Source organism: Mirounga angustirostris, unplaced genomic scaffold (genome assembly GCF_029215605.1).
Source record: "Mirounga angustirostris isolate CCGP_5_RB_7025 unplaced genomic scaffold, mMirAng1.0.hap1 SCAF_8, whole genome shotgun sequence".
Lineage (NCBI taxonomy): Eukaryota > Metazoa > Chordata > Mammalia > Carnivora > Phocidae > Mirounga > Mirounga angustirostris.
Genome location: NW_026991716.1, coordinates 64543823 through 64569503, shown reverse-complemented (window position 1 = coordinate 64569503; position 25681 = coordinate 64543823). Strand labels below are relative to the sequence as shown.

Genomic DNA, 25681 nt, shown 5'->3' with positions numbered 1-25681 from the left:
AAATTGAGGGCCAGTTAGACTAGTGCTTCTCAAACTTCATTGTGCCTGTGATTTGTCCGGGTATCTTGTTGTTGTTAATCGGACCCAGGAGGCTGGGGTAGGGCCAAGGATTCTGCATTTCTAAGAAGCTCCCAGGAGATGCTGCTGCTGCTGCTGAACTACACCTTGAGTAGTGGGGTTTTAGGCTACATTTCTTGGTTTTGTAACTTCATTTGAATGAAAAAATTCATGAGATTTGGGGTTTCTCTGTTTTTTTTTTTTTTCCCCAGTATGCAAAGGGGCCAAGGCAGATATTGTATTCTTGACTGATGCCTCCTGGAGTATCGGGGATGATAATTTTAACAAAGTTGTAAAATTCATCTTCAATACTGTGGGAGCCTTTGATGAAATCAGTCCTGCTGGAATTCAGGTGGGTACTGTTTCATTGGTGGCTATTCGTTTGTAATGTCTTGCTGTTTCGTTGGATATTTGTTTGTAAGTAGAAAGGCTTTTCAGTATAAACTATGTTCTAACTTTTGTTATTTACTATTTTCTTGACACATGAATTTTTGGGAAGGAGTTGGGTATAAATGGCAAATAGAAAAATAAACCCTCCTCTAGGTATTCTCTTGGCTAGATGATTCTCCTTTTGAAGAGTTTAGGGCATTCCTATTCTGACTTCCTGCTTAAGACTTCTGATGATGATACATTTCCATAAAAGGTCATCTAATGTTCTGGAAATTAAATGCATTATGATTGTCATACCCAGTGAAGTTAGAGGACTCAGTGATGAATAGTGACTGGAGTGGGTGTGCGGCATTTCGTACTTGGTCATTGTGGCATCTTAGATTATGAAAATAAGAGATTTTGACATAAGCCACAAATAATTTCATAAACAAATCACTTCTTCTTTTATGGAATATACTAAATTTCAAATCCCCAAATAATCCTGGGAACATTTTTCCAACCCAAGAAGAGTAAAAATTCAAGCTAGTTATAGTCTTAATTTAATGGATTAGCAACCAAGCCATCTTTTTCATCCTTTTAGAAATTGAGATTTCTAGTAAAGAGTAAAAAAATAAGTACTGTATTTTATTAACTTCTATGTACCAGCTACTATCTATACATGATTATCAGTCCTTAAAACAACTCTAGAAAGTAAGTATAATTGTCTCCATTTTACTGATATGGAAACAAAAGCCCAGAGATGCAGAGAACTTGCCCTGTGTCACATGGCTACCAATTGGCAGAACCAGGATTTGAATTCTGACTACGAAGCCTGTACTCTGTCCAGTTAATCATACTGTTACTACACTTGCAGTGAGTGCTGATTATTATCACATAGGCAACATTTTAGTATTACCATGAAGAGTGGATGCAGTTAACGAGAAGAAGCAGTTGACTGAGAACCAATTGCTTCGCTGACATTTGAGCTCAAGATGGTGTGTTCTCATTTCTAATCCTGGGACCTCACTCTTCCCTAGCTTTGCCCATCCCTTCCTACATCCTAGAGAAAGGTTGTGGATACCATGTGAATACAGGATATTTACAATGTTAATATTATCGACAATTTCATCGCAGAGTAAAAATGAGAGAATTTAATGAGACAATAGTGTCAGTGTTATAACATTAGCTATAAAGAGCTTATAATATTCTGTCAGATCTAAGACACTGACACCAGGAGGGGCCACTGGAAAATTAAAATATAAAAAGAGGCATCTTAACCTCATCACCGACCACATTTCCTTTCAGGTCTCATTTGTGCAGTACAGTGACGAGGTCAAGTCTGAGTTCAAGCTGAACACGTACAATGACAAGGCCCAAGCCCTGGGGGCCCTCCAGAATATTAGGTACCGGGGAGGCAACACAAGGACAGGTACAGTTAATCGAAGTGTACGTAGACCTTCACTCTCCAAAGTGTGGGGAGTGGTAGAACTGAGTGTGCTATCACATTTCATTATTCAGATTCCTATCAGTTGAGTGTGACTAATGGCACTTGGATAGTTTTCACAGAACTGACACTAAAATGTTCCATGCCACACTCTATAGGCAAGGCTCTCACATTTATCAAGGAGAAGGTCTTGACCTGGGAGAGTGGCATGAGGAAGAATGTCCCCAAGGTGCTGGTTGTGGTCACAGACGGTCGGTCACAGGATGAGGTCAAGAAGGCGGCTTTGGTCATCCAGCAGTCAGGTAAGCACGGGCAGTTTGATGCCTAGTGATTGCACTCATTATCTTCACATGTTCTGCATGTTGAGGAATGATTGCAAAAGATGAAACTGCTGCTTTTACTTTATTGTTCCTGCTTTACTCTGGACTCCGTACCCTTGAAATGTTGGTTTATATTTAATCATGGATGGTTTAGTAATTGCTCCAAAAGGACATGGTATATATCTTCGTTGAAGATGTGACTCGGGGTGTGTAAAAGAGCAAATCTACCTTCCCCGTAGTGGCTGGAAGGCTACAGAATGCAGTAAGAGAATGCTCCTAGAATAGGCTTCATGCCACAGCGGACATGAATTTTGGTGCTGGGTCCCCATGCAAGGAGAAGCATAGGGAAGCCTTTAGCTTTAGCACGTCCTTGCAGATGCAGACCCGATGCAGATTGCTGAAAAGAGGTGTAGTGAGGCCTCAGGAAGACATCTTTGGGGTCGACCTTGAAAAATCAAATACCCTGAGAGCCTCCTGGCAACACTGCCCATTGCATTCATTTTTTAGGATTACTAGAGATGAAATGAGGTCTTACCAGTACTTGCATTCACACCCTCCACACTCCCGATTCCCAACCCCCAGGCAGAGTCCAAGGTTAACATATTTTGGAGCGAATTCTATTTTGTGCATGACCTATTGTAGTAAATTACAAAACAATTTGTTATATGGAATTTGTCATCTGGACATACAGGATTCTTTGGCTAAAAGTATGAGTCATGATTACTGCTAAGGCATACTGTCTTCTTTCAATACAGATTGTTCTTTGCACTGACTTTTTTTTTTAATAAATTTTTGCCTTTATGTTACACACTTTAAGAAGATATCCACATATTTTGGGCTTTTGGCTGATTTAAGTTTGGGGTTATGAATACTTGCTCAAGTTACCTTATTCATATCTTGTTAGAGAACTAATTTCTTATATAGTCTATTTTTTCTACTTTCAAATTAAGCTTTTGGAGTGAAGTCTTTGTTTATTTGTATTAGCCTACATAAATGAAAGTTTATTGCCAGTGGGAATTGTCAACTCCATTTTGCAAGTGGCTAGAGTGCTGCCTTTGAGCCTGAGTTTGTTGAGAATATCAGTTTCAAGAACTCAAATTTTAAAATGAGCCCATTCTTGGGGCACCTGGGTGGCTCAGTCGGTTAAGCATCTGCCTTCGGCTCAGGTCATGATCCCAGAGTCCCAGGATCAGGCCCCGCATCAGGCTTCCTGATCGGCAGGAAGCCTGCTTCTCCCTCTCCCACTCCCCCTTGCTTGTGTTCCCTCTCTCGCTGTCTCTCTCTCTCTCTGTTAAATAAATAAATAAAATCTTTAAAGAAATAAAATAAAATAATATGAGCCCATTCTTGGTTTCTGAATCACATAAGCTTAAAATGTTAACGGTGCCTAAGAGAGCTGTAGAATAGATGGGTATATTAGGACTGGGGGTCTCTGGAAGGAAACGTGCACCACAATAAGACTTGCTGCTGTTAAAATGTGCTTCTCTTAATTGTTAGGATTTTATTTTAGGAAACCCAATTAGTTGAGTTTTCTAAGCCAGAAAATAGGAAGACCTGGAAAAAGTACCTGTTTATTAAAGAGAGTTTATGTCAATTAAAAGGACTTGCTGCATCTATTGAGAAAATCCAGCATCATTTCTGAAAAGATTTTATTTTGAATTGCTGAAACAACAAAGGACAGAAAAAGGGATCTGTAATTCACTCTATAAACACTGCTTTGCAGGGTTCAGTGTCTTTGTAGTTGGCGTGGCTGACGTTGACTACAACGAGCTTGCCAACATCGCCAGCAAACCAAGCGAACGGCACGTGTTCATTGTTGATGACTTTGAATCTTTTGAGAAGATTGAGGACAACCTCATTACATTTGTCTGTGAAACTGCCACTTCAAGTAAGTCCTGGTCCAAATGGATCCACAATCTCACCAGTTTTGGAAGATAACAACTTAGTGGACAACTGTCTGTCCTATATGGGATCAAGTCTGTGCATAAATAGATCCCAGGGAAATCACTTGGGAATCTGATGAATCATTGTTCCTATTGAGATCGTGCTAAATGTGTGTTTGTCAGAGGTCCACTTTTAGCCCTGACGATGTAATATTCCTTGTATGGAAATGAAATGTTTTAACATACCCTTTTCCCACCATCCCGATGCTATGACATTTGAGTAAATTAATCTTCAGCTTAGAAACGCATTTCTGTAAGATGAAGGTTTTCCCTGTTAGTAATCAATTGGTATTTGTTCTGTAAACATCCGTGCTTCAAGGGAGCAATGAAAACACTGACGTTTGCATGTGCACTCCATAGAAATGCACTTGGTTCTCATTTGTTTTTTTGGGTGTAGAGTTTTTATTTTTTGCCAAGACTTCAAGTTCAGTTTTTAAAATACAGTGAAGGACCAAAGATTAATTATTTAAGTCAATTTATCCTCTTCCCCATCTATAAGTGCTGATTCTTGGGATATTATATTATGGAGACAGTTCTGTGGCTAGTATAGACCCCTAGTCCTAGGAAGGGCTATACTTTACAAGTGTTATATTTCCCCCTATTAAGCATTACTAAAAACTCAGAACTCCAGGTCAAGGTGGCAGTAGTCAACAAATGGCCGTGGTTTACTGTGAGAGCTTACGCTGAAGCTCGGAATGGAGCTGCGCTGGGGAAGTGGGTCTGGATGTACTGTTGTCTCCCTTGTACTGCAGGGGATCCTGAAAGCCATCCCCTGGTAACCCTGGCTCTGGGGGTTCAGGGTGAAAACTATGGCACACTTGTCACTGTTAGGTGATGTTTGGTGGCCAACATGAGGCTTGGCGGCATGTCAAAGATGGCTGAATAGGGGCAAACTCCTCCTGCCTTTGCATACATTTAAAATCCCCTGGGAGAAAGCTTCTTTCATCTACTGAGGAACATCTGAAAATTTAATTCTTTTTACTTCTATTTTAACTTATTGCATTCTCTATTAAAATCCTTTCATTCTGTTTTACTATTCATAAGAACACTGTAAAATGCCCACTTGGGCTGGAGAATTAAAGGAGAAAACATTGATTGTACTAGTCGGTATGAGAATTTCTACCACACAAAGGAAGTGTGCAAAAAATAACATATAAAAGGGTAGATTGGTGTTATTTTTTATAAATGAATGAACAATTACTTGGTACATGTACAGAGCTGACTTCTGTGCATATACAATGTTTGTATTTCATGTTTGTGAATCGTACTTAAAGAGCACTGTACATTGCAGGTTGTCCTCTCATTTATTTGGATGGCTACACCTCACCAGGTAAGCGTTTATACCCTTGAACTAATTTATTTCAGGATTTAGGCAATAAAATCATTAAAATAACCTCATTTCAATATTTGTTTTTCTTTTTTTTGTTGTAAAGGTTTTAAGATGCTGGAAGCATACAACCTGACGGAAAAGAATTTTGCTTCTGTACCAGGAGTCTCTTTGGAGTCAGGGTCTTTCCCCAGCTACTCAGCTTACAAGCTTCAGAAGAATGCCTTTGTGAATCAGCCTACGGTGTAAGTGTGACAACTAGAAGGTTCCTTTTCTTATAATGGGCCTGACACTTTCCTGAGGTTCTTAGAATTGTGCTGACTTCTTAAAAGCAAGAAGCTTTAGAATTGTCAGCAGTCTCTTTATGGATGATTTAGTTTAGTTTCCTTAAATACAGTCGGGTTAAGTGTCTTCCATCAGGTCCCACAGGAGACTAGGACTCAAGCCTTGCTATTCGCAGGCCCAAGAATGTCATCTGGTTCTGTATTATTATGGATTACGGACCTTTTAGGATTTAAGGCTAGGATTGTAGATTTAAGGCTTCTTCGAAGGGAGGCTGTTTAAACAGGAAGGCAACTAATTATTTTGAACATTTCTCCCTGTGGTGCAGAGGGACTGAATGGAATAAGTGCAGAATGCGAGCGAGCCGACGTTCTTTTTAGTGTTTCAGATCTCCAGAAGATGAAATATTGTGGCAGTTTTGCTTGTCCAAGATCAGACAGGCAGTGGTTAGTTTTTATTGGCCAGGGCTCTGGCAATCTGTTGGGTTAGCTCTAGCTGTTGTTACTTTACTTCATGAAAGTTTGCACCTGGGTATCATAACTAAAATATGTATTTTTTTATTCATTAGAATTAAAACACTTTAATGTTGAAAATGTGTGTTTGGCAGCTTATGGAGAGAAAAGAACAAGAAGAAATAAAGCCTTCAGAATCTTAGGGCAGGGCCAGAAAATGATGTCTGAAATTTGAAATGCTTTGGGAAAGCTGATGGAAAATTCAGACTAAAACCAAAGCTAATTTCTTTTAAGAAAGCACAGATCATATTGTTGTAGTTTGACCACACTGGAAGTTCCTAACTCTTTTATGGTTAACCATGTTGGTTCGCAGCTTTAGGTTTGTCAGTGAACCTTAATACCCAGTGTTTAACTTTCAGTCACCACAAGATATGATTCCTACATTTTAACTTACGACAGCCTACTGTGTTCTCAAGAGTCAGAACTTGTGGCTGAAAGAAGCTGAAAGAAAGAAGCATAAATGCAATTAAAAGTTTTTCATAAGTACTCACTAACTGAGGAAGGAGAAAAATGGATTGGGAGAGAGATGAATTAATATGGAGAAGATAATATTTTTAATATGGATTATTATGAAGATAGTGGGTTTTTGCACATACAAAAGACATTGTGTCAGCTTGCCCAGAACACATGTTTTAAGAAGCAGGGCAGCATGGTATTCCAGAGGCACGAGTGGTGTGATACTGGGACATGAAACTTCAAGAGACATTCTGTGCCCTCTGTCAAAGTTTGTGGAGGAATAGCTTCTTTTCTGTCTAAGAGCTGATAAAGCCTTTTTGCTACCTTCAGGAAGAAAGTATTATTAAATGGTCTCAGACAGAAACCCATCAATCCTGCTTCAAAGGCTCCCCCAGAACAATGACTGACTCAACTCTGGAAGAACACACGGGACCACATGTTTTGTCTAATAGTCTTAGAGCCAAGAAACACTTCCTTTTAATTGAATCACATCCTTTATCATCACTAAACGTTTGCACATGTACATGGCTTTAACATTTATTACTGGTTTTATTTTTGGGAACATGTGAGCTTCTGGAGATTATGTGATTTATTTGATTTCAAGGGAGGAATTTGGAAGTGTAAAAATGATTAGAGATAGGGAAGGAGAAATTAAAACCTTAAGCCATATGACTTATGATCTCATACCTTTGACATTGGGAATTAAGTAAGATTCATTCTCTTTAAATTACATCCATAGATATAATGTTTATCATTCTAAAATTATTATGTAATTTTATAATCATCTTTGTGTCTAGAAAAAATTAACAGGATATCAACAGTTTTTAACAGTAGGATGAAAGACCATTGGGCAATTTCCCAGACTTTTGTGCCCTTAGCAGATTGTAAATAATCTATTTACATAATAGATCTTTAATGTGTGTTCTTTTGATGTGTTTCCTAAATTTTTCCTCCTCTCATATGTAACCAGATTATTATGAATGGATTCTAATACTACCGATAATGGGGTTATCCTACAAATATTTAAAATATCCTCTATTTCTGGTGAGAAATCCTTATTAACTAATTAATCATTTATGTTTTATCCAACAGAGATCTACATCCAAATGGACTCCCTTCTTCCTACACGATTATATTATTGTTCAGACTTCTCCCAGAAACTCCCAGTGACCCTTTTGCAATTTGGCAAATCACAGATAGAGACTACAAACCACAAGTTGGAGTGATTGCGGATCGTAAGGATTTTTATCTTTTTTTTTTTTAATTTTTTTTAAAGATTTTATTTATTTATTTGACAGAGAGAGAGATAGTGAAAGCAGGGGGAGTGGGAGAGGGAGAAGCAGGCTTCCCGCGGAGGAGGGAGCCCGATGCGGGCTCGATCCCAGGACCCTGGGATCATGACCTGAGCCGAAGGCAGACGCTTAATGACTGAACCACCCAGGCGCCCCAGGATTTTTATCTTATACTAAGGCACATGCATACATATTTTTGATTATGTTTTCTCTTTCTGTCTCTTTAAGAACCTTCTGAATATATATATATTTACTTGATATATGCTTTTATGTTTAAAGTTTTAAAAATATATCAGTAAATATTCTAATTACATTTTATCTCAACCTAAATGATTGAATATTTTAGAAATCTCTACAGCAGATGTTATTTGTTAATACTTTCAACATAAAGCATACGTGTGTGATTTAATAACAATTACGTGTTGGTTACAGCTTCTAGCAAGACCTTATCATTCTTTAACAAGGATACAAGAGGTGAGGTGCAAACTGTTACATTTGACACAGATGAAGTGAAGACATTATTTTATGGAAGTTTTCACAAGGTAAAAACATAAAATTATCTGTTTTGTTATAGAAAAATAATATGACTTAAAAATTAAAACTAATGTATAATTTATTAAAATGTCAGGTTAAATTGGTAGAAACATAGCTATGTCTTTTAAGAACAAAATCTTATTTTAGAGGATTTGATTAATTCAAGAATATTTAAAATAAAACAATAATTCTACTAATAAAGAGATAACTAGTACTAACATTTTGATATATTTTCAGTGCTAATATCCTTTCAAAATATGAGTCATGTAGTATATATAGTATTGGATGCCTATTTTTTCTACCTACCATTTTATTGTGAACCTTTATGTCATCTTATTTCAAAAGCTTAATTTTTGTGGATTGTATTTTAATTGATAAAATTATTCTTTTTGAGAACACAGTAAGCTCCTTCTGCTTGCTTGTTTATTGAAAAGTTATAAACATGCTAGTCCAAAAGTTATGATTATCTACCAAAATAATTAATATACAAATTTATGAGATTAACTTTTCAATAAACACACTTATGAATTCTCTAAAAAATATTAAAAGTTCTAAGATGCCTTCTTAGGGGATCGTCTATTCTTGTTGATCTTCATTAGTTTTTTGCATGTCAGCATCAGAGGATAATATAGACTTTCTATCAAAAAATGATTAATTGACACATTAAGTACTAAAGTTGGGAGCATTAGAAATGAGAAGAACTGTTTAGGTTAGGAATGGTCTTTTTAATGGTATTCCTTCATCCGATGGATTGAGTTAACAGGAGGAATACCACTTGGGCAACAGTATGGCAGTCAGAAAATTAGTCCTTGTGCATAGAAGAAAAATATTTCCAGTTCAGTCTGATTCTCAAGCGAAAATTGAACTTTCCTGTACTTGAATAGTTCAGCTAGATTTCTTGCAGATTCTACTCCTGAGAATCTTGGTTTCTTTCCAGAATGTTTTTTTTTTTTTAAAGATTTTATTTATTTATTTGAGAGAGAGGGGGGAGGGTCAGGGGGAGAAGCAGGCTCCCTGCCGAGCAGGGAGCCCGATGCAGGACTCGATCCAGGGACTCCAGGATCATGACCTGAGCCGAAGGCAGTCGCTTAACCAACTGAGCCACCCAGGTGCCCCCCAGAATGTTTTTTTATTGATGAATCACTCTTGCCAGGGATGGCAAGGGACTTTCCTCATGGAGCTCAAAGTGGCTTCAATGTGCGCATTAGTGAGAAACATAAAAAAAAGAAGAAGAAGAAGAAGAAAAACAAAGATTTCTGAGTATAATGGCATATCTACTTAACAGTTTACAGATTTCCATGATGAAGTACAGTAAAATAAATGCCTCACCAGGAAAGCAAATTCTAGTTTGACAGATATTATTAGCTTCAACTGCTCCTTATCTGATAGTAGATGTTGAATTTGGCTAAGTTCTTATGAACTTTTTTGGCTCATTGATACACCTATTAAACTTACATTTGAGTACTTGCTAAAAAGAACTATTTTATTTTTCCTTCCATACCACTGAAGTTATTAGAAATTTAGTCTTCTATGAGCCAACTGATAACAACTTAAAAACTATTATTTTTAAATTTCTAACTTTCATCAAATACTTCATTTTACTTAAGGAAAAAAGGGCAGTATTTTGCAGAAGTCTGTAGTGACAGTCATTAATTACAAATTAAGATAATTTTTTTGACATTTCCTTCTTTGCTTGCCTTGATAGAATTTGTGTTCTTAGGTTTTATGTAATGCCTCTTCTTTTTCCTTCTGACAAGTTCTCTTGTCTACTCAAATCTCTACCTTCTTTTTTCATCAGACCTTTCTTTTTTTTAGTTTCTCCTCTACTGTTTCACTATGCTCTTTTTCCTCCTCCATTCCTCCACCCCATTCTTTTAACCTATTCTCACTTATCAATTCAAGTGCCAAATTCAGTCACTATTGTCTATTTACATTCTTTACTGATCCAAAGATTCACTTTTCTTTCATTTTACATCTAATTTGGGAACTAAAGTTCTTCAGTCTTTTGGATGAGAATGGGTGGTACTCTGATAGCAAGAAATTAATGAACATGACATGTAGGGGGCTCTGGGAAAGAGAGGGTGGATAGGCTAAAACAGCTTAAATAAGGAACGGCAGACAGCTATGGCTTCTTAAGGATTCTCTTGACAAGTTTTTGTGTCTCTGTTCCAAGTGAGAAGTTTATAGTAAGAAGAAAAAATGGAATAGATGAAAAATAAAGATTTAGGGAATGGCAGAGCTTGGGAAGGGAGATGATTTGATGAGAGTGTTCCTATTGTTTTCTACTTGTCTGTGACCAAAAAATGTTTCACAACTGGGAAATAGTCCCTAAATACTTGGGACAGTGGTCTATAGATGAAGAGCCCACTCTGAAATGTTACTATGAATGTGTTTAAAATGTAATGAAACATACTGAAGAGATTGTAGCAAAATATGTTTTTAACATGAGTTTCTTAATGGTTGGTATTGACTGACAATTGGAAAAATTTTGTTACAAATTAAAAGTTTTGATTTTGAGATAATTTTGGGGGTACTATGATTTTTCAAATACTTTGTGAATTTTTGGCCCTGAGTTTGTTCATACAAGAGCCAACAAATAAATTTTTTTTAAGCTGGGTGTGGAGCCCAATGCAGGGCTTGAACTCAAGACCCTGAGATCAAGATCTGAGCTGAGATCAAGAGTTGGGCGCTTAACTGACTGAACCACCCAGGCACCTCAAGTTTTAGTTCTTATTAGATAATAAATATCTTGAGAATGCATATATGATGTTCTTCTTGAATTCAATATTAGATGATTGTTTTAGGAACATTTAAAATTTATTTTTAGTAAACTATGTATCACTTTTATATAAAAGTAATCAATATGTAATTCACACTTAAAACTTATAGATGCACTAAATTAGTGTTTTGCTGGTGATTCTATATGGGAAAAATATTCACTGTTTAAAGACATCTCCAGAGATTATCCTAATGCTTATTGACTCAAAGCATTTAAGAGAATTTCTGTTTCTTTTAACTTGGAGCCAAACTTTTCAAAGTAATCATCAAGTACTTACTTGAGTATATGTGCTGTGATAAGTGGAAACTATGAGCATAACTATAAATGAAAAGATTACCTGCAACCATTTTATACATTGTTGAAATACAAATGTTTTGTTAATTATCTGCACTAATAGATTTCAAATTCTGAGTGTCCTCAATATCAGATAAGAAATCAACATAAGATTCTTTCCTTATAAGGAAATTGAATCTTGTATCTGTTGATTTCCAGAACTAAATCTCTGTACTTCTACATGTGCTAATTCTTTACTATGTTAGGCATCTATATGGTGTGCAAGTTCTTTTTGACTGAGATTAGGGAGTAACAAATTAAAAATTGAATTTAGCAAAGCCAGTGGAAGACATTTGAAGCTCCTTTCTACTGAATATAATAATATATTAATAATTTCATAACTTGTATTTGAATAGTTCTTTATAGTTAATGGAATCATTTCATCTACTACTCATCTCTGGTCATCTCAGTAAGGTTACATATGGGAAAATAGGAAATTATGCTGTATATGTGGATGAGGGCTCATTCAGTTTGATGTTGTTAATAAATGACATTGACATTGCAACCTGGTTCTTGGATTTTTAGTCCAAGACTTGATTTGGGTTAAGAGTAACTTAAAGAACATATTTTTTAACCTGTGATCTGAAAAATGCAGAAGTCAGCCAAGTTTTTTGGGGTAGAAATTTTATAATGGAAACAAATGATCTTTTAGGTTCATATTGTAGTGACCTCAAAAAGTGTTAAGATTTACATCGACTGCTATGAAATCATAGAAAAAGACATCAAGGAAGCCGGAAATATCACAACTGATGGTTATGAAATTCTTGGAAAACTTCTTAAAGGGGAGAGGAAATCAGCCACAGTAAGTAACCCTTTTTTTTTTCCTTGGTACCTTGTGTTAAGATTGCAATAACATTTAAAAAATAATCCATGAGTTGTTTTTTTGTTTTTTTGTTTTTCTCAGTGAGTTTTTTTTAAGATTTTATTTATTTATTTGAGAGAGAGGCAGAGAGCATGAGCAGGGGGGAAGGGCAGAGGGAGAGGGAAAAGCAGACTCCTCTCTGAGCAAGGGAGCCCGATGCGGGGCTCGATCCCAGGACCCTGGGATCATGACCTGAGCCGAAGGCAGATGCTTAACTGACTGAGCCACCCAGGTACCCCCTCAATGAGTTTTAAGTTGTCAAATTCCTTAGACTGAAACATTGAAAAATTACATTGAGGAAATACGCTACTGACAGAACATAATAATGTGCTTGACTGCTAGAAACAAAATAAGATGTCAAGGCACCAGGGAACATCATGTAGTCATCTTGAAATAGGATCAAGTTGGAGAGTACAACACAAATAGTTGCCAGGATAATCAGTGAAATCTAAAATAACTCATTTTTTGTTCTTCAAAGATAGCGATGGTTAGTACAAATTTTGGCAATCAAGACATTCAGCATTTGTAGCTTAATGACACAGACATGGGCTGTCACTGTCATAGAGCCTACGCTCTATCACAGAGGAGTCATCCGTCTGTCTCAGAAGGAAGATCGGTGTAGTGGGGCAGCCAGCTGACCGACCGCATTACTCACAATTTGCACTGGCTCAAGTTTGAGGCAGAAGCATGCCAAAAGTATTTACAGTGCTATCTAGTAATAAAATTTTAAATTTAGAGTTTTCACTGTCTCAGGCTAATTAAGTTCATATTAAATGTCCATCAATGATAATATTATTCTAAAAGCAAGGTTAACATCTTTGGCTTCTATTATTATTTTTTAATTGCATTTATTTAATTTAGCTTTCTTCCATGGACTGGATTTCCTTCTCCTAGATTCACAAGTGAAGTTTTTATTCCACGATGTAGAAAAAATTAGTGCAAACTTAATATATGGTGATTAACATCTGGACTTTTAATTTAATTAAATTTTTAATTTTTTTAGAGATTAATAGAATAGTTAATATGGTTAACTGTCTAAATTAATAGCAATGATAGTGATGATTACTAAGATTTATCAAGCACTTAGCGTGTACTTTTTAATTTTTCTTTATTGAAGTATAGGCGACACATAATGTTACGTTACTTTTAGGTGTACAACAGTGATTCAACAAGCTTATACGTAGACTTTTTATTGAATATTGGATTTGTTCTTTACATAGAATAATTATAACAGGTTTATAAAAGGATGGCTATATCCAAGCAATCTTTGCCTTTTCACCAAAGGAGCTTTATTTTTAAAATGTAGAAAGATAGAAAACATATACTATATTGAAATAGTTAAACTGAGGGTAATCATAAAAGTTATTAGTCAGCCCCCAGGTAAGAATTTATGAAAAGAAAAGCATCAGTTTCAGGATAAATGAGGAATGGCTTTTTAAAAAATGTTATTTTTCTACAAGGGTGGACTCTTAAAAGTTGATTTAAATGTGTATAGTCTTCAAATTCTTAATTAAAGTCTTAATTCCTAAATAAAGCAATTAATGTTCTCTTTAAAAAGACAAAACTCAATCAAGCATTTTATTTTAGCCACGGAAGTGAATCAGAAGTGGGAATTTCACATATGCATTTTGCCTTAATATCTCTTTCTCTCAGGCATAGGTTTTTATGTTCCTTCCTTATGAAGTAAGGATCACGTTGCTCTCAAGGGTTTTCACCCTTGAGAGAGTCTTTGTGAGAAATTGGCAAAGGCTAAAATGTGGAAACGTTAATATAAAATGTTTTTCGTGCATCTTTAGCTGATGTTGCTGTTGGTTGTTTGCAGTTCCAAATCCAGAATTTTGATATTGTCTGCAGTCCGGTGTGGACCAGTCGAGATAGATGCTGTGATATTCCCTCTAGGGTAAGTAAAATGGAATGGAATCGTGTCATGTCTTAATAGTCCTCCCGGAATAAGGGATGTGGATGCAGATTGTCCGGGAGAGAAAGTAGCACTCAGCAACTGAATCTCCAGGATGGAGCTAAGGGACAGGCATTATGTGCATGCTCATCCCTACCACAGCTCAGGCCAATGACCCCTCCTCTGAAAGCCAGGAATACACAAGACCACATCTGGAAATTCTCCCTAATGGCCAGAGTGGTTATGTGTAGTTAGAAAAGTCCTGCTGAGTCAGTGGGTTTGATAAATCTACTTATTACAAAGCCCTCCTATTGCTTGTAAAATATCAGCATTTTACAGAATAAACCCTGATCTCTGTGGATATCCAAGGCTTATGGTGGACGTAACAATATTACTTTGTGAGATGATGATTTTCCCTCATTGTATCTGTTAAGTGGTAATAGGTACGAAGCTGAACATAATGATGGATTGGACTCTTTTGGCAAGCAATGAACTGCATACATCCACAGGATGAATGTGTGTTATTTATTCAGCAAATACTTATTGAGCACCTATTTATTATAAGCCAGGCAGAATTCTATGTGCTTGGGCTACAGCAGTGAAAAGTGAATATTCTAATGGAAGGAAGGTGGAGAGAAAGAATTAACAAGTAGCTATACACTACATTACAAAGTAGAAAGTCCTATGATACAAAGCAAATCAGGGTGAAGGGATAGAGAGCCAGGTGAGTACTGTCAGCCCCCAGTGATAAGGTGAGGTTTAAGCAGAGACCTGAAGAAGCGAGGGAGCGGATAATATGGATAAGGGAGAAACAGCATTCCAGTCAGAGTAGACTGTACATGCAAAGGCCCTAAGGCCACAAAGTGCCCTGAATATCTGAGAAATATTAAAGTGGGGCTGGAGCTACATGAATGGAGGGACGGGGGCAGGCAGTGAGATGGGCAAGGTGGTGCTGGTTTGCAGAACATGTAAGGCCCTGTAGTCCCTGGAAAAGATTTTAGATTTACCCCAAATAAAATGGTATTGATATCTGAGCTACTCAGCATTTCTCTAACACTGGATTAGGGAAAATTGTATTAAATTACCAGTGGTCCCCGTGGTGGTTTCGTAAACATTTCTTTGTTATTTAAGGTTTCCTAAAGTAAAACAAAAAATAAAGACATAAAGGACCAAAGCAAGATTCAACATAAGACTATTTGTCATGCTAAATACAAATTATTTCTTCACGTTGAGAAACAGATTTCCTTGTGTATATAAGATAAATGTGTGTGGTGGGGGGAGGATTGGAAGTCATTTTGATCTCAATTCACAGGCAAATATGCTTTTCAAAATTTCAGAGAGATGAAGCAAAATGCCCTGCTCTTCCAAATGCTTGCACATGTACACAGGACAGCGTTGGACCTCCAGGTCCACCCGGGCCTGCGGTAAGGGAACTGCAGCAGTCCTAGCTTTTCCTCTAAATCTTCGACGTGATCATCTTTTGGCCAATATATAGTGGATAAAATGCTTCCAGCCATCTGTATTTTCTAGGACAGAGCAAGCTAAATTGTAGACCATTTTTTGTGGTATGTTTTGAGATCTGAAATGGAATAAATCAAGAAGGAAATTTGAACACATTTGCACACACTTTTCCAGTCATGCAGGAATGAATGATATTGGCTAGTATTTAAGAGCTTTTCTCTTAAAGATGTGAATCTGGGTTTCCATCTATAATCACATGAGTTTGAAAATTTCTTCCATCTCCTAAAAGCTTCCTGTATATATGTTATGGAGCCATGGTTGAAAGGCTGATCCAGAGCAACTTGTTTAGAACCTAGGATATGTATATTTTATGTAGCAGAAATATCATGAGAATAACATGTAAGGAGGGAAATTTACATATGTGATGATATTATAAACTCCAGGTGAAAATATAGGGGTTTGGAATAACTGGAGGAAGAAGTCTATGACCAGGTCTGCTCATGGGGGTGGGGAGGCCAAGAAAGTGCAAGGAACAACATTGAAGATTGCAGTGATAGATTACACTAATCAGTGTGGAACACCTTGATTTTGTCAATCCGGCATCTAACCTGGTATGGTTTTGTGGGATGGAAGGGATACCTCTAAAGCCTATTGGCTTCTTTTAAGAAAATGGCTAATTAATGTAGGAAAAGCTCAGAGATTCTCAGAACACCAAATTTTATCATACTTGGGTGATAGCAAATAATGTAAATTGATTTTAGGTTAATTACAAACCAGCTCCTCACATATAGAATCAAATGTCACTGGAATTACCACCATTCATTTATTTTTTATTAACAGTGACTTATCTGATTTATATTTGTAATCATAAAATTATATCCTGGATATAACTTAGATGTTTTTGAGAAGTAAGGGTTTTTTTATCCTCTAATTATAAGATAATACTATTGGATGTCATTGTCATATTTATTTTCTCTTTGTTCAGTGAACTCTGAATTCCTGCTACTAAAGTACATGTTCTGAGATTCTGAGAGTTTAAAGATACTCTTCTTTTTGCATATTAATTTCTCTGAAGAATGCATTCATATAATTCCAAAACAGAATTTTCTCCTTACTGTATTTAAGTAATGCTTGTTTTTTTCCATTAAACTTCAAATTTTCAAATAAATTTCAGAACTTGCTAATGATTAAGAAAAGTTCAGAATATAAAAGTGAGACACTTGAAATGTACAAGGTTTTGAAATTCTCTTTCCCCACATATTTATATGACATGTAATATTCACTTCAATATTTTGAAGGTAGCTATAGAAGTATTGCCTAGAGAATGCCCTGCTTCTTGAAGTAATTTCTATATATCAACTTCTCCCTACTTTCCTTATTGTCACCCTAAAATGTGTTCTTACTATGTATTTTAGGGAGGACCTGGTGCTAAAGGTCCCAGAGGGGAAAGAGGAATCAGTGGGGCAGTTGTAAGTATATTTTAGAGCGCATTTAAATTTTCATGTATATGTTGAAGTCTGATTGTTCAAATTTCTACTAAGGGGATATGAGACCTTGAGCAAGTTAGTTCAAGTGTAGTGTGCTTTAGGCAATATAAATACTTAGGCCTTGTCTCTGATTGTCAAGACGATGAATTAGACTAGCCAGAGAAAGAATTGTCCAAGGCATCTCACTCCCATAGGAACTACACATAGGGAATCTGCCCAAGAACCTAAGAACGTTCTGCTGCATGCAACACGGAGACACAGAACGTTCTGCTGCATGCAACACGGAGACACAGAACGTTCTGCTGCATGCAACACGGAGACACAGAGCCGGTCACGCATTCATCAGAAGGAAGACCCACAGGGAGCAGAGTCCCGCTGGAACCCTGGAGAGGGCTGGGAGCAGTTGTGCTGCTCTTTATTTCACCTGTCTCAGAGAAAGAACTGAGTGGCCACGCATGCGTTCACTGGGGGTCATCAACCCCTTTCCACCAGGTCCAACTCAAGCTTATTAGGGCAATCTATTATGACGATAATGTGTACTTTTTGTCATAATATTACTAATGATAATCTAACCCAGTTAGGAAAGGGTGAGGCTGGGATGCTAACCCAGGGTCCCGACTCCAAGTTTTCACCTTTTCCACCTGGACACGTTGCAAAGAAGCTCCAGCATAGTGCATCTTCTTAGTGGATATCTGTATTTCCTTGCTTGATACACATTACATATATACATTAGTCCCAGAAATAAGCCCAGTCTAAGAGAAATCAGGACTAGCTAAAACTAAATGAAATCCACCAAAATTCAAGCTTTGATCTCATATGAATTCATGAATATAAATCTATGAATGTATCATATTCAGTGTGTTTTACTTCTTTTAAAAATCTACTTCTAATGGGACTTTTGGAAATTTAAGTGCTCTTGTGGTGAAAAGTGTTATTGTGCTTTTCAACTGATCTTTAATGAGTAATAAAGGGAAGAAAGGAATGGTATTAATAAATGCTTTTATAGGTGTGTAGGTTTCTAAAATGTTCACAAACATTATATGATTGATATCTTAGAGTTATGATGATAAGCTTCTGATTGGATGTTAGCCCTGGAAGGTCATTACATGACTTTGTGGTTGTTTCTCTCTGTGTGTTTTAGGGGCCCCCTGGCCCTCGTGGAGACACAGGTCCTCCAGGCCCCCAGGGTCCTCCAGGTCCCCAGGGACCCAACGGACTCTCTATTCCGGGAGAACAAGTAAGCACGAAGGCTTTCTGTATTTCAGTGAGGATGGTGGATTAACATTAAGTTGAAGTGGAATATTTTTTACTGTATTTTGCCAAACTCAAAAGTTTTCTGGGAACTCAACAAGGTTAGTCATTGGGATAACTTCCTATGACTATAATTTCAGATATGTAAATAGCGTATGTAGTAATGTATAAATGTGTAGATAAAATTATTGCCACTAATTTGACCTTTAAAAAGTAATAGGTGATGCATTTATCCTTCAACATCCTGAAAGCTTTGAAATTACTTTCAGCCTTGGAAGCTCGTGGCTAATATTGATGATTTCAAGGCAAGCTTGCATTGTTTATCTAGGTCATTACTTCCTTAAAAAAACTTTTAAATAAAATGTTGACTTTTTGTTCCAAATGCAAATCTGAAGTTACAAAAAGGTTTTTACCCTTTAAGACTCATATTTTATTTAACTACTACCATTTTTTCTGTGCCTTAAAATAAACAAAAAAATACAGTAGATGAATAAGCATACGATATAATTGCATAGTTTTAAAATTGAGTCTAAACTCCCTGTTAAGATGCCTTAACAGATAAATTTTTTTGGCACTTAGAGGAAAAATAATCAATATCAGATATAGCTAGAAATGAAACATGTGGAGGGATAGGGCTTTCTCGCTCAAAAGTGTTGACTACATCTACTTTTAGCTTCTTCTGTCCAAAAGGGAGTTTTGGGGCCTTTACCTGTCTTATTACTATTATTAAATTAATCAGTTTTAATTAATTCAACTTGGCCTTTGTAACAATGTCTTTCTAGCATGTAGTTATAAAGACCAAAATTATGTTACAACATAATTTTCATTGATTGACTATCTTTCTATTAATATTGCACCTAATTAGATACATTAAATAAAAAATAGCTTTTTCCCTTCAAATTTTATTTCTGTGAAAACCCCATATGTTAAACTATGTTCTTTTAAAGTAGTAGGTATATCATCCCGTAATTATATAAAATTATCCTCTAATAAGTGGAAATCAGAACACAACATTTACAGTTTAAAAAGTGAGCATCAATCTCCAAAATGATTTATTCACCTACACAATATAAAATGTGTTTATATTGGATTTATGAAGTGATGGAGATTTCAGAAGTGACTCATGTCTTCCCCTTTTACTTAATCTCTGTAAAATGCCTGAGGACTGTTTTCCCATTGCTGTTCTAGGGGCGCCAGGGGATGAAAGGTGATGCTGGAGAACCAGGACTTCCCGGCCGAACAGTGAGTTGTTCTTCAAGTTGCCTTTTCTTTCCCTCGTCAAGCGCCATTTGAAAAGTTGCCCTTGTAGTGCCCCAAAAGGTGAATCCGGGTGAAGCAGCAGAGCAGAAGCCAGGCTATGGGCTTCCCATGATTTCCATTTCATCCTGTGGTCTTAGTTGTCAAGTTTGTGCTGTTCAATTCAGGTGTCGGCTTCTTGACAATCATCTACTATATGGCGGGCACTGTGATTAGTTCTGGTTTTCTATTGCTTTTCAGAGTCCCCTGAAATATTTTTTAAGAGATTTTATTTACTTGAGAGAGAGAGAGAGAGTGAATGCGCATGAGTGGGGGGAGGGGCAGGGGGAGAGGGAGAAGCAGACTCCCCACTCAGCAGGGAGCCCAGTGCAGGGCTCCATCCCAGGACCCTGAGATCATGATCTGAGCCGAAGGCAGATGCTTAACCGACTGGGCCACCCAGGCGCTCCCCCCCACCCCCGCTGAAATTGTTTTCAAGCATTTTGAAGAATACAAAGTGTTTTTTCCCACGTAGGAACTATATTACAGCGTTTCACTTGTTTGTTTCCTTTTGTGTAGGGAACCCCAGGATTACCTGGTCCACCAGGACCAATGGGACCTCCAGGAGATAGAGTAAGTTATCTTGGGCAGGCTCTGATGATGTTGGATAGGATATCACATTGTTGCCTATTAATTAAGAACCCTCCACAATTCAGTCTTCATGGCTGGAGATGCAGGATTCACAGGTCTTGTGGGAGGCTGAAGAACTAGTATCAGTGGACTACCTGACACCAGATCAATCTCAAGGTCCCATGAAACAAAATGGCGGGACTTTGGGCAGGTCCTTGAAATTTTCATTTTGGGAATTTTAAAAAACTATCCTATTCAGAAAAAAAGTTCATAAAAGGAGTGTTAGCTGATTGGAAAGAGACTCAAGGATCCTAACAAATTCTTTTAAATCCTAAGATTAAGTTCTTTTCATGAGGCAGCTCTTATGTAACTCTGAGAGTAGTCTTAATTTCCATGGCATTTTCTATGAAGTCAGGACAGCTTTTCTATCACATGTAGAACTCAAATTCCACTTTTACACCTTGAGGATGGGATAGACAACTGGTACTTAGTAGGAATTTTGCTCCTTTGTGGCAACTTTTGGAGTTCTCTTGATTTATGATGGAATTGGTGCAGGAAACCTCATCTTTTCTAGGACAAGTAATGAGAAGCACAGTGAACATAAATTCTATGTTCTTTTTTTTTTTTTTCAAGATTTTCTTTATTTATTTGACAGAGAGAGAGACAGCAAGAGAGGGAACACAAGCAGGGGGAGTGGGAGAGGGAGAAGCAGACTTCCTGTGGAATGGGGAGCCCGATATGGGGCTCGATCCCAGGACCCTGGGATCATGACCTGAGCCGAAGGCAGACGCTTAACGACTGAGCCACCCAGGCGCCCTTAAATTCTATGTTCTATTCAATGTTACAGAAACATTTGGTTTCATCGGAAATGACGAATACCTTAATAAGAGATTTTAGTGTCACTCAGAAACAAGGAACTGTTGACTTTTCAGTATCTTAGGGGTCAGACAACAGCCCAGAGTAGTCTGTATTCTGACTAACCAAGTTAAAGCTTGTGATTAGCAGCAGGATCTGAGAGAGCTTACTGTAATAGCTGTCACTAACAAGCTGATTTGCTAACCTTAATACCTCTAAGACACCAGGCAGAAGAGGAGGGTAATTCAGTTGGAGCCAAGATTTGCCCAGATAATACCGAATGGTGGCTGATATGCCAGTGAACTTTATTTGCCTACTTTTGAGTTTGAGAGAGAGAGAGGTCAGAGAGAAGACTGTGTTCTTTGGAAATCTGTGACCTGGAGATGGTACTTATGTAATACATTCTTCTGACTCTTCTGAGACTGGCGCTTCAGTTTTTTTGAATTCTTATTTTATAATAAAAGACAGTAGTAAGATTGCCGAGGTGACAAGTTGGTCTATTCAATTAGAAAACAAAACCAAAGATACTGCAATTAAGTGATGATGGGCTGACTCACTTGGTGCTGTTATTATGGAAGTCTTGTGGGACCCATCCCGTCCAGCCAGTGTGGGCTTCCTGCAGATTCAGTAGGTCGCCAGTGATACCCCATCAACAGATTCTTCCCTGAACTGGTGGTCAGGCAGCCATTGCCACCATCACTGCTTCTCTGAACGAAGGAATGGGAAGGGTCTATGCTTTTTTGCTTTTTCATTCTCAAACTCTAATTTGTGAATCCAACTTTGTGGTGAGGTCACCCAGATCTCCCAGGCTGAGAGTGAGGAAACTTCTCAGGAAATCATTCCCCTCTTTCCCACCCAGCCTTGTTCACCTACCTACCACTTAGTTTCCTACCACTAATGCTGAAAGTAGGGTGCACAGCTGATGGAACACAAACAACTTTGGAAAGTTAGATAGACTTTGGTATAGGCATCATGGCTGAAAAGAAAGAAAGAAAGAAAGAAAGAAAGAAACTTGAACTCTGTGGTGGAAGAGAAGAGAAGAAAGCTCAGGAGAGCAAGCCCAAGGACCACAGTGAGGAAGGAAGACTTGTTACCTATATGGAGTTGGGAGGAATTGGATGTGTGTGTTGTCTTCAGCATAAATGATTTGCAAAATGAGGCATAGCTTTGGGGACCGTTAGAAAGAAACAAAAGAATTGCATGTATAGGTATCTAATACATGTGTATTCATGAAAACAACCATGGGTCTTCTCAGCCAGCTTCACTTAAGGGGAAGCAGCAATAACCACTGCAGCTTTGAAAATGGAGAATAAAGTAAAATTATAGCACAAAGTTCTGCAGATGGCTCAGTGGGCAGACCTTCTGAAGACATCAGAATAAGATCCTCTTCAACCCAACTTAGACATATGTTTCTTCTAAAAGAAAATGTTGGTTGGACCTAAGTGTTCATGGATGGACATTTGAGATATATATATATATATATATAACATTCAGCCTTAAAAAGAAGGAAACCCTGTCATTTGCAACAACATGGATTAAATTTGAACCTGGAGGACATTATGGTAAGTGAAATAAGCCAAGCACAGAAAAAAGAAATACCAAATGATCTCACTTATGTATGGGATCTAAAAAAAGTTGAACTCATGGAGGCAAAAAGTTGCATGGTGATTGCCATGGGCAGGGGTGAGGGGGATATGGAGAAATGTTGGTTAAAGGCTATAGAGTTTAGGATGGATGAACTTTGGAGATCTAATGCACAGCATGGTGACTATAGTGAATAATACTATACAGTATACTTGGAATTTGCTAATAGAGTAGATCTTTAAATGTTCTCATCGCACTCAAAAAATGATAACTGTGTGAGGTGATGTATCTGTCAATTATCTTGGTTGTGGTCATCATTCCACAGTGTGCACATACATCCAAACATCATGTTGTACACCATCAATACATACAACTTTTGTCAATTATACTTCAATAAAGCTGGAGGAAAAAAAAGAAAACGGTTGATCAGGAATTTCTTAAGCTGACTGAAAGAGGATTATTCAGAAACATAATACTCACCTAAACAAACAAATAAAAGAGTGTCCTATATTGACATTGGAGAAATTTAGATGGAAGAAATGCAATTCAAACTGCCTAAGCAATACCACCGGGGCATTTTTGCTTCTTCAGTGGCTCTCAGAAGCAATGTTGATGTTACATCAGATGAACTTGGAGTCTGTTTTTTGTTAAGCAGGCCTGGATCTCCCAGAAAACAGTCTGAAATCTTTATCTGTTTAAGTTTCTGGAAAAAAAATGGGTGGTGGTGGAATATTTCTAACATAATTTTAAAGAAATAATTTAAACCTCCTCTGTCGTAAAATCAATGGAAGCATGGATACTTAATGCAGGCAGTTATCCAAATGCTCTTGATTTTTGCTCGAATCCGAGAATATGGATGAAATTATCAATCTTATTCCCTGCAGAAAATGAGACAAAAATCTCCTTTGACAGAGGAATGCAAGAACTATAAAAAAGACCTGACTCAGAAATCCTCTGCTGAATTTCAGAGATCTTGCTGTTGGAATGAGTGCTAACTGGGTAGCAGAGTGACTCATTCCAGGCAGAGGTCATCTGGCACTTGGATGGAGGCAGGTCGTGAGAGCCACAGAGCAGGCCTGCAGGGCAGGGTGGGGCACTGCAGGGGCACATCTGTCTTTCCAGTCAACCTGACACCCATGCACATCTGGCCTCCTGTGCGAGATGAGGAGAGACAAATCACTAAAACAATTAGCTGAGGATCTGAGGATTTTCTTTCGAGTCGAAGAGGGTTAAGACAACTTCACACCTTTCCAGGGTCGGGGAGAGAAATGCCCCTGGAGTGGAGATATCAGTGGTCCTGCCCTTGGCTGCCTGGCCATTGCTTAGGAAGCGAGGGAATTTTTACTCAGGTGGTTGGCCTTTCCTTCATCTTTTACGATACCATGAGTTTTGGGCAGCAACATATCCTTTCCTCCCACTTTGATTCTTTTTGGGCTAGTTTGTGAACATTGACTTTTCAGTAGAAAGTGTTAGCCTTGCTCTAGGCTTCCTAACACGCGTACAAAAGCAAAAGCTAGCATCTTTATAAAAGGAGTCTACCTTCTTTGGAGAAGATTAATGTGACTCTTAAAATGACTTTATTTATAACTATATAAATGAATAAGTAAGGAAATTAACTATTCAGTAAAAGGCATAACATAAATTGGAAAGCATTTTTTTGGGGGGTATATTTGTCTTCATAGTGGAAGGTTACTTGCAGTTGGGCACTTCACTCTTCACTCTTAGTGAGCTCTTTAGTGCCTTTCCTTTTCTCTTGGTCATTATTTCACTAATCTGAAATTAATTTTATGTTTACAATAGGGCTTTACGGGAAAAGATGGTGCAATGGGACCCAGGGGCCCCCCTGGGCCACCGGTAAGAACTGAACGGATTACACTGTTGTCTCCCCACCACAACCCCTGCCCCCATTTGCTTGGGAAAAGCCCAGGAACCTGGCCTTTGAGGCACATTCTGTCAGTGCTGTGGGGTACACTGTCAAGGGAGCTGTTGGCCTTATTTTCCTAAATCAAAATGGGTTACAGAAAACAGATGTATTAAAATACAGAGTCTTTCTTTTTAAACAAGTTATGTTTGAAAAATAGAAAAATACCCCTAAGTTGGCCACTAGCTGGTTAGTGCTCCTGTTCCTTCCAACCCCACACTGAGTGGTAGGGTTTTTTTTTTTTTTTTTTAAAGATTTTATTGATTTATTTGACAGAGAGAGACACAGCGAGAGAGGGAACACAAGCAGGGGGAGTGGGAGAGGGAGAAGGAGAAGCAGGCTTCCCGCCGAACAGGGAGCCCAATGCGGGGTTCGATCCCAGGACCCTGGGATCATGACCTGAGCCGAAGGCAGACGTTTAACGACTGAGCCACCCAGGTGCCCCTGAGTGGTAGGGTTTTAAGACCTTACTCGTTACACTCTGTTCTAAAATTTTAAGAATCTATGGTCTATTAAGATTTTAAGAATCTAAGTATTTCAATTTTAGGGATATTTATTACTGACCACTATCAGTCATTCTGAGGAAGTAAGTTTCACCCAAGGAGGTCTTCTAATTAAGATCTTTGGGGAAAATACTGAAGCCAATGATTTGGAAAGTGGCATCTATATACCTGCATCTGGGTGAGATCATAATGAACTTGTGTGAGGTGATGGATGCTCTTCATGTCTGATGGTAGGATATGAAGACTTGAGAGCATGTGTTAAAATGTTATTATTTATGTTTAATATGTATGTCCTCAGGTAGAGGAGAATTTAAGTGTATAGTAAACTTGCATTTTAAATATTTAC

The 25681-nt window shown here is 37.7% G+C and overlaps 1 protein-coding gene across 3 annotated transcripts in view; it reads left to right on the top strand.

Annotated features, from left to right (window-relative positions):
• COL12A1 (collagen type XII alpha 1 chain) overlaps positions 1 to 25681 on the top strand; it is a 119036-nt gene that overhangs the window by 82054 nt on the left and 11301 nt on the right. For all 3 annotated transcript variants that reach the window (XM_064597777.1, XM_064597776.1, XM_064597779.1), the window contains 16 exons: positions 270 to 409; positions 1732 to 1855; positions 2029 to 2172; positions 3914 to 4078; positions 5425 to 5463; positions 5567 to 5705; positions 7803 to 7945; positions 8435 to 8544; positions 12301 to 12450; positions 14333 to 14410; positions 15745 to 15831; positions 17284 to 17337; positions 18497 to 18592; positions 19795 to 19848; positions 20422 to 20475; positions 24712 to 24765. In XM_064597777.1, the coding sequence (XP_064453847.1) occupies positions 270 to 409; positions 1732 to 1855; positions 2029 to 2172; positions 3914 to 4078; positions 5425 to 5463; positions 5567 to 5705; positions 7803 to 7945; positions 8435 to 8544; positions 12301 to 12450; positions 14333 to 14410; positions 15745 to 15831; positions 17284 to 17337; positions 18497 to 18592; positions 19795 to 19848; positions 20422 to 20475; positions 24712 to 24765 (1631 nt within the window). The remainder of the gene's footprint in view (positions 1 to 269; positions 410 to 1731; positions 1856 to 2028; positions 2173 to 3913; positions 4079 to 5424; positions 5464 to 5566; positions 5706 to 7802; positions 7946 to 8434; positions 8545 to 12300; positions 12451 to 14332; positions 14411 to 15744; positions 15832 to 17283; positions 17338 to 18496; positions 18593 to 19794; positions 19849 to 20421; positions 20476 to 24711; positions 24766 to 25681) is intronic.